The following is a 12,180-nucleotide window of genomic DNA, read 5'->3' as shown; positions in this document are numbered from 1 at the left end:
CAGAAGGATCACACAAACTCAGTGGGCTTGTGTGATAGAACATGACATTAACCTTCTGATTGTACCTTCCAGGTTCCAGAGGGCTTGCTAGTCCCAGGTTGCAGTACTCTCATTGTGTATAACCTTTGCCTTTAGTATAATTAAAACATACCGGTCTGTTTTCACAGGGACACTCTTGGCATAATCCACAAGGAAACACTCAGCAAGGTAATAATCTGTACATGATATGATTGATTTAACAACAGCTCTGCACCAGGAATTCATTTCCTGACAATAAACAGCACAAACCTGAAAAAGAAACATCCATTCTCATTTGACACAAACTCTACATGAGATTAGCAGACAATTGATGGAAAATGATAATAATAATAATAATAATAATAATAATAATAATAATAATAATTATTATTTATACCCCACCCATCTGGCTGGGCTTCCCCAGCCACTCTGGGCAGTTTCCAAAAGAATATTAAAATACTGTAAGGAAAACCAATAGGAAAAAACTACATGTACCAGTAATGTGCTATATATTTCATGCTTTATATTTCATACAGTGCCCAAAAGGTGGCAGAAATATGACAATTTATCTAGAAAAACTTCCAAAAGTAGCTAAACCCAAATATAAAATGTACTGCATATTATTATAAGCAGAGGCTGGATGATCATTTTAGCTGAGTCCTGCATTGCTGTTAAGTTATCCAGTGCTTTCACAAAAGGTTGTATCCAATGAGGTTCACTCATAATAGAACTACTGAAATTAATGAACCAAAGTAAGTCATGTTCATGACATTCAATGGGTCTCCCTCTGAGTAGGACTAGCATTGAAAGTAGACCTAATATCCCAACACTAGCCTCCCTTTCCCCCTCTTCAATTTCATATCCACTAAAGCAAATAAAGTACATAAAATTACCTGGCCCTTTTCCAATACAGATGGCTTGATATCATCCACATATCTGTGGAATTTATTATAGAACAGATTCATTTCAGATTGAAGTTTTTTATATTCCATTTCGTTTTCTACAATATTTCCACCTCCTTTTATGTAGCCCCAAAAGCACCATGGATTTTCAATCTAATGAATAAGGAAGCCATAGTTAGAGTCCTATGAAAACACTGCAAGATTTATGCTCAGAAATGAACATTCATATGCTAAAACTTGCCAAAAAGCCACAATACCTTCAATATAAACACTTCAAACATTTTCTTTCTTCAATGACTTTTTCAACTACATCAAAGAGATTTACACGCTTTATCTGTACCTCTGAAAAATACAACAAAGAAACAAGCATTTAAGCTGCTTTTACATAATGACATTCCTTTAAAAGTAACTTTCAATCTGAGAAAACCAGGCCACAGTCCAGGTGCTTTTCTTCCTTTTAGAAATGCAGTGGCCCAAAAACTAATACTGTATAGCTCCAGCTCCCCTAGAAGTTGAGCCTAGGTGTGCAATCAGTTGAACCGACAGACCGACAGACAAGCAAGCAAGCAAGCAAACAAACAAACAAAAAGGGCAGTACAGGCTTCTCTTTGCCAGCTTGCTCTGGAGCAAGGAATACAGGCAGCTTAATCTACTTTATACGGTTATTATAAGCATAAAACATGTTGAAGATCACCCCAGTCCACTACCCTGCTTTCCCTGAAGGGAAAGGTAGCAAAAATATATACTACTGCTTTAATGATACTGATGGCCTGCCTACTTACTAAGCAAAGTTCTCAAGGTGGCCAATGTTTAAAATAAAATTAGACAATAGTAAAGTAGTTACTAGGATGAGGCAAAGGCACATTTGAGATTTCCTGCAGTTGTTAGATGTTCTGAATGCAACAAGGAAATGTAATGAACAGGTACTGAAGATTGTGTTTGATGGACGAACAGTCTGAGCTGGTAGAAGTCAGCTTCTTTACAACTTAAGACAGTATTCTTCAACGGTGTCTGATTTGGGACCTGCCTTCAGTCCAAACATGCATCTGGGGCCCCCACTCTATAGAGGCAACCCCCCTTTTACGCAGGGGTTAAGTAACATTACAAAGCACTGCACACATCTGTGAAATTACATATATTTGAAAAGCTATCGAAAAAGCCTGCTAACACCCCAATGAACACTTCCTAATATTATTATAGAGGGATAACGTGAAGCAGACTAGTTGATAAATTAAACCTCCCCCCCCACCCCCAGCAAACCATCTTAAACAATAATTTAAAAAGGGCAGTAGGACTGGAAACTGCCCGTAGAACATATGGCTGTTTTAGGTCACAGTCCTCAAAATAAATCACTGAATATAAATTTTGCTGAGATTAGGAGAACAGCCTTGCACATATAATGGCTCTGGGTACAGGCTGCCCATTCACACCATCACAGCTCTCCTGGGGCGGGGTATAAATAATGACATTTTTGTTTGTGGTTGCAAGTTGCTTTCGGTCACATTTGTGAAGGAAGCAACTAGTAACAATTTGCAATCACGGGAATAAGGCAGGTCCTTAAAAAAAAAAAATGCCCCTCAGGTGTAAAAAGCCAGGCTAAATAATAATAAAGCGTGGTGGCGGCAAGCAGTTAGGCTAAATCAATGATGGCCAAACTTGGCCCTCCAGCTGTTTTGCGACTACAATTCCCATCATCCCTGACCACTGGTCCTGCTAGCTAGGGATGATGGGAGTTGTAGTCCCAAAACAGCCATCGCTGGGCTAAATAATAATAATAATAATAATAATAATAATAATAATAAGGTGGGGAAGTCACGCTAAATTAGGGTGTCAAGGAAGGGGGGAGGAGGAAGGTGGCCACCTGCGATGGTTCTAAACTGATCACGTGGCCTAGCTACCTGTATCCGTATATTAAAATATACGTAACCGCCACCAGACGCGGGGGGGGGGGGAGGAAGCTGCCCCCACCTCTGAGGAAGAGGAGTCCGCTCAGCTGGGCCGTCCAATAGCTCGTCCCCGCGGCTGCTTTATCACCGCTCGCACCTCCCCGCGCCCTCAAATGCAAACCTCGGGCCCTGCTCCTCAACTCACCTCGTCTCACCCCGCCCCTTCTCCGTCTCCTCCCCGCAGCGGTTAACTTACATTTTCCTTTCCGCGTGCTCCAGAACTGAGGCGGCTGTTTAACCGCTGCCGCCGCGCGCGCGCATGCTCAGTGGCGCTCCCAGCTTCTCAGCGGCGGAGCACGTGTCAGCGACGGGCGGCCCATTTTGTTTTTGTCGCGGTTTTAAAAAAACCAAAAACCCTTAATTTTGTGTGTGAACATTAACATTAAAAAATATTGTTTATTTGGTTTTCAGGTCAGAGTTTTACAACCACATATCCAACATACAACATAAAAACAAGATTCCAAAGAATCTCCTGGACTTTTGTGGTTCCTATTCTTAATCATTTCCTCCTATATCTTTTATGATAATCCAGATCTTTTACATCTCCATTATGTCCAAAATTCACCATTAAACTACAAGTGTTATTCCAGTCTTGCTAACAGTTTTAACTGTTTACAATGATTTTTAAGATAAATTATAAATTTTCCTCATATGAAAATTTTTGGTCTTCCTGATTTCTGATTCTTCCAGTCATTTTTGCCAATTCAGCATAATCCATCATCTTAATCTGCCATTCTTCTCTGGTAGGGGCTTTATCTTCTTTCCATCTCAACAATTAACATTTTTAAAACAAACTAATCAAGTGGAGAAATGGTGCGTGTGTATGTCTGTGTGTACACGAACACATTTTCATCCAACTGGTGGTGGTTTTTTAAAATATAAAACCTGTTAATACTGTAATTTGAGGGGGAAATGAATGTGTGTGTGTATTTATATACAGACATCCACATGCACAGTATTTAGAAGGGATTCCATCCCTCTTATAACAAACAACTCCTTCATTATAAGAGGGATGGAATCGGCCATCCCTGCTAACAATACTCTGCATCCTTATCAGGTACACTTCCCAGAATTCTTTGCAGGAAATAATGGCTGGTCAAAGTGCTTTAAATGTATGGTACTGTACTAATGTGGCCATGTGTAAAACATCTTCTTTGAGTTATACTCCATCATCAGGCATGTCCGCTTTTGCTCAGCCTGCACAACCTCCACGCTGCTCGGTGGAGAAACAAATATACTTTAAGGTTTTGCCTCCCTCTTGCCTCCCCACTTGGAGCCTGTTAAGAGAGGTATAAGCAAGGGAACAACTTGCACTGCCACCAAATAAACTTAATGCAGATCCTCTTCAATCATACATTTAAGGTGCACTTAGTGCACATCTAAAGCACGTGACTCCCCACAAAAATAAAATAAAATTGGGGGGGAGATGTAGTTTGCTACATCTTAGGCAAGTCCTAAGTTCCAAGGAGTTGATCTGACCATGGGTGTAGCCAAGGGCAGCAGGGGGGCAACTGCCCTCATAAATCAATCAAAATCAATATATATCTGAAGTTCTACCCCCCCCAAACAAAAATCCTGGCTACGCCCATGGATCTGACTATACACAAATATGACTTTATGTACTATTTCTGAAATGTAACTCCCATGCATGTCGTGAGTCAGCTGTATAGAGATCTGAGAGCTTGGGGTTTTTTTAGAAGACATTCTGAGAGCAAGAGCTTGCTGGACACAGACTGATATTATTTGTGATAACTGGTCTTGACAACAGATGTGAAATATTTAAATCAAACCTGAAATACGGCTAATATAATAGCATTCTAAGAGATACTGCATAGTCAGAGGGTTCAGTTAAGCCTGATTAATATTTATGTGTGATTGGTAAATAGTTTCTCTAAAAACAAAACTATATACACAGTGATGCCTTGGAACATTAAATATAGATGGTTCAATAAATCTTCTGTGCACATTTTAAAACCTTTTGTACAACAGAGACAAAGCAAGGCAATTTGTGTAAAACTGCTTTGGTTGCAGTTTGTTATCTTTTGCTTAGCTATTCCAACACCCAAAACGTAAAACTAAAGAGACAGACATTTCTCTTGGTCTGCAGTGGCGTAGCGTGGGGGGTGCAGGGGGGGCCGGCCGCACCGGGCGCAACATCTGGGGGTTAGGGCAAATCCACGGGTTAGGGGGTGCAAATCTACGGGTTAGGGGGCGCAAATTACTTGCCTTGCCCCGGGTGCTGACAACCCACGCTACGCCACTGTTGGTCTGTGTTACTTCCTCCCCTTATGTTACATCAAGTCTCAGTTTCTTAATTCCAGCTAGAAGATGGGATGGAGGAAACCCAAGTCCCTTTGTAACTGGCACACACGGAGGACACTTTTTCAGTAGTTTTCTATTCATTCCTCAAACTAGTTAGGAGTAAGACACAGCTCAAAAGCTCCAGTTTGGACACACGTGAAATTTAATAGGAGGGCTTTAATTTCAACTTCCAGCTTTATGTTTTTAAAAATAAGGAAGCTCCTGACACACACAAACTATTAATAGGGCCTCTTCTTAATTTTAAAGAAAACAAGATGTGTAATGGCTCAGTATATCTTAGCAATGATAAAAACAGCCAAAGCAATGTTGCTAAAAATAAATATTTATTTTTAAAATAAATTCTAAAAATAAATTACAATTTGGCGTTTTAAATGCTAATTTAAATGCACATCAGTTGACGTTCTGAAATATAAAAACTGAAAACCCAACCATACAATGGAATTAATTCTATTGCTGTTAGACAGCACTAGCAAATTAGTGTGTCTAGAAAAGTGCCTTCCAAAAGCAGAGCTTCTGAATATTTTTAAAATAATCACTATTGATTGAATTTACAGAACTTATGCTCATGTAAAGCTGCAATCCTAAACTGCCATTTTGAATCCCAGCTAATTAGAGCATCACTTTTGAGTAAACATCCATAGTGTCTCCACATTTTAATGAGAAAAGCAGAATAGTTCAAGACACTGAATTATATTGATAAAGGACCAGTTTATCCCAATACTGACAAATGGTCTTTGGTAGCCATGGGTAACTATTGCTCCACTGCCTATTCAGTGCCTTAAATCCATAAATGTGTAGATTAAGGTCAAGTTCTTAGCAGACAGATGTCCACCCCAGAATTGGCACATTTGCACAAAATTTTAGCCAGGGAAATAATTACTGTGGTACACAAACGAAAGCCTAAATCATTTACACAAGGCTTGATGTAGATAAAGTGGCACAAGAATGTATTAATTCCAGCTACGTTTGAAATACATGTTGCTTAGCAAGATGTGAAGCTCCCAGGGCAGCTTATTCAGGAACTGCCGTTGCGTTGGTAGATATAAAAATATATAAACTATTTTTAAAATATTATAATTTACTATTGCAATCTGCATTATTACCCCTTTTAAAGTCCATTGTTATTGGATTGATGTGTTTATATTTGGGCTGGATATTCACATAGATATTAACATTATTATGGTCTTGTGTCACTATCCGGTGAAGTCTACTGGCGCCTTTCATTAGATCTTCAATCTTTTTATCTGTCATCAACATTGGTTTTCTTTCTCCTGTAAAATCGGGATCTTCTGGATATAGCTCATCACCTAAAAAATATAATGTATAACTTAAATTTGTATGTAATATTCAGTATTTCAGTGAACTTCGTTTTAGGTACTTCTAGAGATTTTAAGCTATTTTGCTGTTGGATGGCTTGATAAGATTCAAAACTGGTTTTGTGACAGTATTTTTCATAAAGGTTCTCTTGGCATACAAGAATGCAAGTAATCAAGTATTCCAATGAACTAATAAAGTGGGTCTTGTTCTATCTGTGCCAAGGAATATAATATGAACAATGAATTTATAGAGAAACAAGAGCTTTAAGGCCCAGCCTGCACATACAAATATGCTCAGTTCAGACATAATACTATACTGAGAGTTACAATTACTAGGATAAGTAGCCTTGGGCTATTCTATCCTCTCTATGGATGAAGAAAAGACTGCCTGGGAACTCTGTCTACATTGCCATGAGTTCCACCATGGAAGACAGGCCAGATATAAATATTAAAAATCTGGAGCTCAACTATTATAGCTCTGGGAAGAAGCAGGGTTCAAGGTTGAATCCCCCCTCTTCTTTTTTGCCTGCTTTGCTGAGTAATGAAAAGTTATAGCTAAACCTGTAACTGAGTTTTCTTGCTTTTTAAAAGGCTATTAACAAGGCAAAATATAAAATGCCTATGTCAGTTGCAGACTTCACACAGAGGTCAAGGTCAGTACACTGACAATACTAAATGAAAGGAACCACACTAGTTTCACAATTGTGGCAGATCCTAAACTCATTTCTTAAGAAGCCCTACTGTACTTAGTCAGGGTTACTTCTTAAATGACATGCAAAGGATTGCACAGTAAGGCTGCAACCCTATGGACACTGATTTGGGAGTAAACCCTACTGAACGTAGTAGGACTCACTTATGAGAAAAGATGCACTGAATTGCATAGAAATATATTTATAACATCATTCAAGAAGCAAGCATTAAGCCTAATAATAGACAAGATCCACAGATTACACTAGTGGCTAATACCAGACAATTCAGAATAGACCTCCCTTATTGGGAAATTGTAAATAAATCAATTCTTCTTCAAAACACCATCCTAATAATATGCACTGGAATTTGAAAGTACTTGTTCTTCCCAAAGAATGAAAATAAGCTTATCATTGTTAAAATAACTAATCCAAATGCCATTTTGATCTACCTGGTAAAATCTGCATATGGCCATCTGAAGCAATCATCAGAACTGGCATCCAACGCTCACATCCTTCTAAGGCTCGTTCAGAGGCAAACCTATGCAGATCATGAAGTGATGTGAAATTGCAGAGCCTGCAGAATTCATAAAATTGAGGTGGTGCTATCGAGATGTCTTGGGACTTAAAGAGTTCAACAGCTTCTGAGGGCGTTGACCACTGAAAAAGAATGAAGAATAAGCTGATCTCCATAGTTTGTGAATTCCCATTGCAAGGAATATTCTGAATCATCTGAATTGTTTCTGCACTAAAATATAATTTTGCAACAATTCTAAATGCTCAAATAAATGTGATGTCTGTGCCTTCAGGTCTATGGGAAAGCAAAGGAGAGGTCAGAAGATATTTAGGGCAGAGTTTTTACAAAAGGCTGCACTATGGATTCTCCAGTTTGATCTCATCTTTCTCCCAAAAAGCTCAAGGCAGCAGTCTCCACACCCCACTACTACCCTCATAACAATCTTATGAGGTTGGTCAGGCCAAAAGCCAAACAACATTTTTTTTGTGCTTCTTTAAAAAATGCTTAAAACCAGTTGCTTCTATTACAAAGAAATAAAAGCCAGGTAGACCAAATTTGAAACGTTCTCCTGATCCAGATCAAGGCTACTTGATTGTATCTTGCTAAAAAGTATTCCTTCTCCAGCTGCTATTTGCCCCAAACCTGCAAGGATTGGCCCAAGGTCACCTAGTGAGCTTCAGGGCTGAGCAAGGCTTGAACCTGGCATCCTGCCAGTCCTACATGGGACACACCAGAAGGGTGTAGTTTCAAGCGACGTGTGGCCAAGGTCATTGTCCATAACTTGTTGCCAGTCTCTGGGCTCAGACTGTGAACATGTTCATCACCGTTTGACCGAGCATAAATCCCATTGTGCTACGCAGACCTTGCATTCTTGTAAGCACACTGAAACTTGCGGTCTAAGGAAGAGAATGTCTATTTTATGTGAAGCGAGAGAAGGGAATGCTGATGCCAGGGAGCTAGCAGGGTGCTATTTAGAGAGCAGGATTGGGAAGATCTGGGTTCAAGCTTCCCACCAGCTATAAAGCTTGCTGAGTGATCTTGGGCTAGTCCCAAGAAAAAGATCAGGCCAGAGACTTATCTGACCCCAAGATTCTGTCCCCGCAGAGGCCAACCAGATGCCAATGAAAAAGCCACAAGAAGCAACACATGACCATAACAGCCCTTTACTTCCTGATATCCAGAGGCAAACTGCCACCCTCTTGGCTAGTGGCCACTGACTAGTAAGCATCCCTTAGCCTAACCTGCCTAAGAGGAGCCCTGCTGGATCAGGCCAAAGGGGGCCCATCCAGAGCCCAGCCTTATGTTCTCACAGTGGCTGGGAAGATGCCCCTAATGGGAAGCCCCAAAGCAGGGCCTGAGCACAAGAGCACTCTCCGCTCCTGTGGCTTCCAGCAACTGGCATTCAATTTACTGGCACTCTCCTGGCTAGTTGCCCCTGGTTAGTAGCCATCTCCTAGCCTAGCAGACCTCATAGGGTTGTTGTGAGGATAAAATGGGCACTGGGGATGATGATGATGATGATGATGATGATGATAATTATTATTATTATTATTATTATTATTATTATTATTATTATTATTTATACCCCGCCCTCCCCAGCCAAGGCTGGGCTCAGAGCGGCTTACAAGCAATAATAAAAACAAGTTGAATGATTACAACTTAAAAACAACATTAAAATACAACATTAAAATATTGAAACATTAAAATATTAAAATGTAGCCTCCTTGCAGGAGGAGAAGGAAAAGAAAAAAGAAAGAGAGGGAGGGAATCAAATTGGCTCCAAGCCAAAGGCCAGGCAGAACAACTCTGTCTTACAGGCCCTGCGGAAAGAAATCAGATCCTGCAGGGCCCTGGTCTCATGAGGCAGAGCGTTCCACCAGACCGGAGCCAGAGTTGAAAAGGCCCTGGCTCTGGTTGAAGCTAATCTAACTTCCTTAGGGCCCAGGACTGCTAGGGTGTTGCTATTTATGGACCTTGAGGCTCTCCGTGGGGCATACCAGGAGAGGCGGTCCCGTAGGTACGAGGGTCCTAGGCCGTGAAAGGCTTTAAAGGTCAAAAGCAGCACCTTAAATCTGGCCCTGTACTCCACCGGGAGCCAGTGCAGCTTGAAAAGCACTGGGTGAATATGCTCCCATGGCAGAGACCCCGTGAGGAGCCTCGCTGCAGCATTCTGTACCCGCTGGAGTTTCTGGGACAGCTTCAAGGGCAGCCCCGCGTAGAGCGAATTACAGTAGTCAAGCCTGGAGATGACCGTCGCATGGATCACTGTGGCCAGGTCGGGGCAGGAAAGGTAAGGGACCAACTGCTTGATAAAGAGGGAATCCTGTTCAGCGTCTTGACATCCATGGCGGAGCGACACCATAAATCTAATAAATAAGTACCGTATTTTTCGCTCTATTACACGCACCCGACCATAACACGCACGTAGATTTTAGAGGAGGAAAATCTGTAGGCATGCCACCCGTAGGCATTCCCTCCATAACACGCACAGACATTTCCCCTTACTTTTTAGGAGGAAAAAAGTGAGTGTTATGGTGCAAAAAATACGGTAAATGTTTCCCTTGTGTAGATGCAAAGCCTCCAGCCTGAAGACAGCGTGCTTTCTCCCCCACACTAATAATAATTAAAAAATCACCTCATGTTGGAAGCAAATGGACAGCATACCTCCCCCCACCCTGTGCTAATAATAATAATAATAGCAGCAGCCTGGTGTCAGAAGCAAGCATGTGAGGACAGCACACCTTTTCTCCCCACTGGGCTAATAATATAACAATAATAGTAGTAATAAAAAAGATAAAACTTCTCATGTCTGAATTGAGCATGTGAAGATGGCGTGCATTCCCCCCCCCCCCCGCTAACAATAATAAATAGCAACAATAGTAGTAGCCAGGGCTTTTCCCCCAGCCACAGAACTCAGTTCTGGCACCTCTCAGGTGGGCGCCTTCGCCATTATAAGAGAACAAGGGGAGGCGTCCGTGGTGAGTTCCAGCACCTCTTTTTCTAGAAAAATGGCATTGGTAGTACAGTAGGAGAAGTAGCAGTAACAACAACAACAATAATAACAACGACGACCAAAATCGCCTCATGTCTGAAGCGAGCATGTGAGGAGAGCGCGCCTTTTCTCCCGCGGCCCCGGCTTCGTCCCCGTCCCGCTCACCTGGCAGGCCGTCACCTCCCCGTCGTCGTGCGAGGCGACCGGCGGCGCCTGCCCGAGGCAGCAGAGGTAGAAGGCTGTGTCGTAGCGGCGGCCGCCTCGCCCCGCGCGGCCCACGGGGGTCAGCCAGTTGCTCCACTCTTGCAGCGCCCAGATGTTGGGCACGCAGCTCAGGTGGCGGCACAGCTGCAAGAAGCTGCCGGGCTGCCGCTGCACCCGCAGCCGCCACTCAGCCAGCTCCGAGGACGGCGGGAGGCGCTCGGTTGGCAGCAGGCGGGCCGGGCCCGTGGTGGCGGCCGTGGCGGCATCAGCTACCGGGCCGGGCAGCACCAAGAGGACTCCGGCTTCCTCGAAGGCCTCGCGGATGGCGCAGAGGCGGAAGGCCACGTCTCCCGGCAGCGGCGAGCCCAGCTCCGGGCGCTCGGCGGCGAAGAGCGGCGCCCTCGGGCACTCGCCCCGCACCGAGCCCAGCCCGCAGCGCGGCCCGCCCGGCAGCAGCTGCAGCCAGTCGGACGAGAAGTCGGCCGCGTCCGCCACGCCGCCCGGGAAGACGTGGGCGCTGGGCAGGAAGGCGCTCCGCGGGCTCCGCCGCAGCAGGAGCAGCTCGTAGTCGAAGGCGCCCGCTGCCGTGGGCCGAGGGGGACACGCGCTCGGCCCGCCTGCCGCCAGCAGCAGCGTCGCAGCCTCCCGCCAGTGCCGCAACCGCCAGCTCATGTTGCGCGCCTCGGCCTCCGGGGCCGGTGGCAAGGGTGAGTCTGGTGCCCTCACGTTCCCGCCTCTCCCGCCTCCTCAGGGCGGGCCTGTTGCCGCCTCCGCCACCCAGCGGCCTCGCCTTTTGAGGCGCGGTGTCTCCTCAGGGCTGCCAGGCCGGTGTTCGGAAAGGGAACGCCGCCCCCGACAGCAGCGTCTCGCTTTTGAAATGATTATTAGTATTGTTTAAATTATTAGTATTGTTATTTTAACAGCCCTCGACTGTTGAACGATCTTCGGCCTTCTAAATATGTTGGTGTGTGGTATTTTCATTATAATTATTATGTCCCGCATTTTGTGTTTTTATGCAGTAAACCGCTCTGTGATCCTCGGATGAAGAGCCCTATATAAAAATGTAATAAATAAACAAATATTTCGCTCAACAGGTATGAGGCCACATTAAGGAAGGTGGAAGTCCAAGAACAGCAAAGGAAGGAGAGAACAGAAAAAAGAGATGGCGTGAGCATGGTAAGTATACGGGATAAGTGAAAGCAAATGTACACAAGGTTCACAATGACAGGCTGGGACAAAGAAAACAAAAGACACGCCGCTGCCGCCCATTTTTAATT

General features: G+C 43.6%; 3 protein-coding genes across 8 annotated transcripts in view; 1 reads left to right on the top strand and 2 right to left on the bottom strand.

The window, feature by feature from the left end:
• Positions 1 to 3,162, bottom strand: part of TDRD12 (tudor domain containing 12) — a 62,760-nt gene extending 59,598 nt beyond the window's left edge. For 2 of the 6 annotated variants that reach the window (XM_053400302.1, XM_053400303.1), the window contains exons 1-4: positions 3,063 to 3,151; positions 1,178 to 1,262; positions 912 to 1,073; positions 152 to 288 (exon numbers count right to left, since the gene is read on the bottom strand). In XM_053400302.1, coding sequence (XP_053256277.1) covers positions 152 to 288; positions 912 to 1,073; positions 1,178 to 1,201 — 323 coding nt within the window. In that variant the 5' untranslated portion in view covers positions 1,202 to 1,262; positions 3,063 to 3,151. Of the gene's footprint in view, positions 1 to 151; positions 289 to 911; positions 1,074 to 1,177; positions 1,263 to 3,011 lie in introns of those variants that run through there. The other 4 variants (XM_053400305.1, XM_053400299.1, XM_053400301.1 and 1 more) reach the window with 4 other exon arrangements.
• A 2,330-nt stretch (positions 3,163 to 5,492) lies between these two features.
• Positions 5,493 to 11,575, bottom strand: NUDT19 (nudix hydrolase 19). The gene is made up of 3 exons (XM_053400345.1): positions 10,865 to 11,575; positions 7,643 to 7,850; positions 5,493 to 6,495 (listed from the first exon to the last, which is right to left on the bottom strand). Exons 1-3 carry the CDS (start codon positions 11,573 to 11,575, stop codon positions 6,260 to 6,262), a joined length of 1,155 nt encoding a protein of 384 aa, XP_053256320.1. The 3' UTR covers positions 5,493 to 6,259.
• ANKRD27 (ankyrin repeat domain 27) overlaps positions 11,512 to 12,180 on the top strand; it is a 68,381-nt gene continuing 67,712 nt past the window's right edge. Inside the window, exons 1-2 of the mRNA XM_053400306.1 lie at positions 11,512 to 11,610; positions 11,998 to 12,079. Of these exons, the coding sequence (XP_053256281.1) occupies positions 12,077 to 12,079 (3 nt within the window). The 5' untranslated portion in view covers positions 11,512 to 11,610; positions 11,998 to 12,076. The remainder of the gene's footprint in view (positions 11,611 to 11,997; positions 12,080 to 12,180) is intronic.

This window comes from Podarcis raffonei, chromosome 8 (genome assembly GCF_027172205.1).
Source record: "Podarcis raffonei isolate rPodRaf1 chromosome 8, rPodRaf1.pri, whole genome shotgun sequence".
Classification (NCBI taxonomy): domain Eukaryota; kingdom Metazoa; phylum Chordata; class Lepidosauria; order Squamata; family Lacertidae; genus Podarcis; species Podarcis raffonei.
This window is presented reverse-complemented; position numbering and strand designations above follow the sequence as displayed.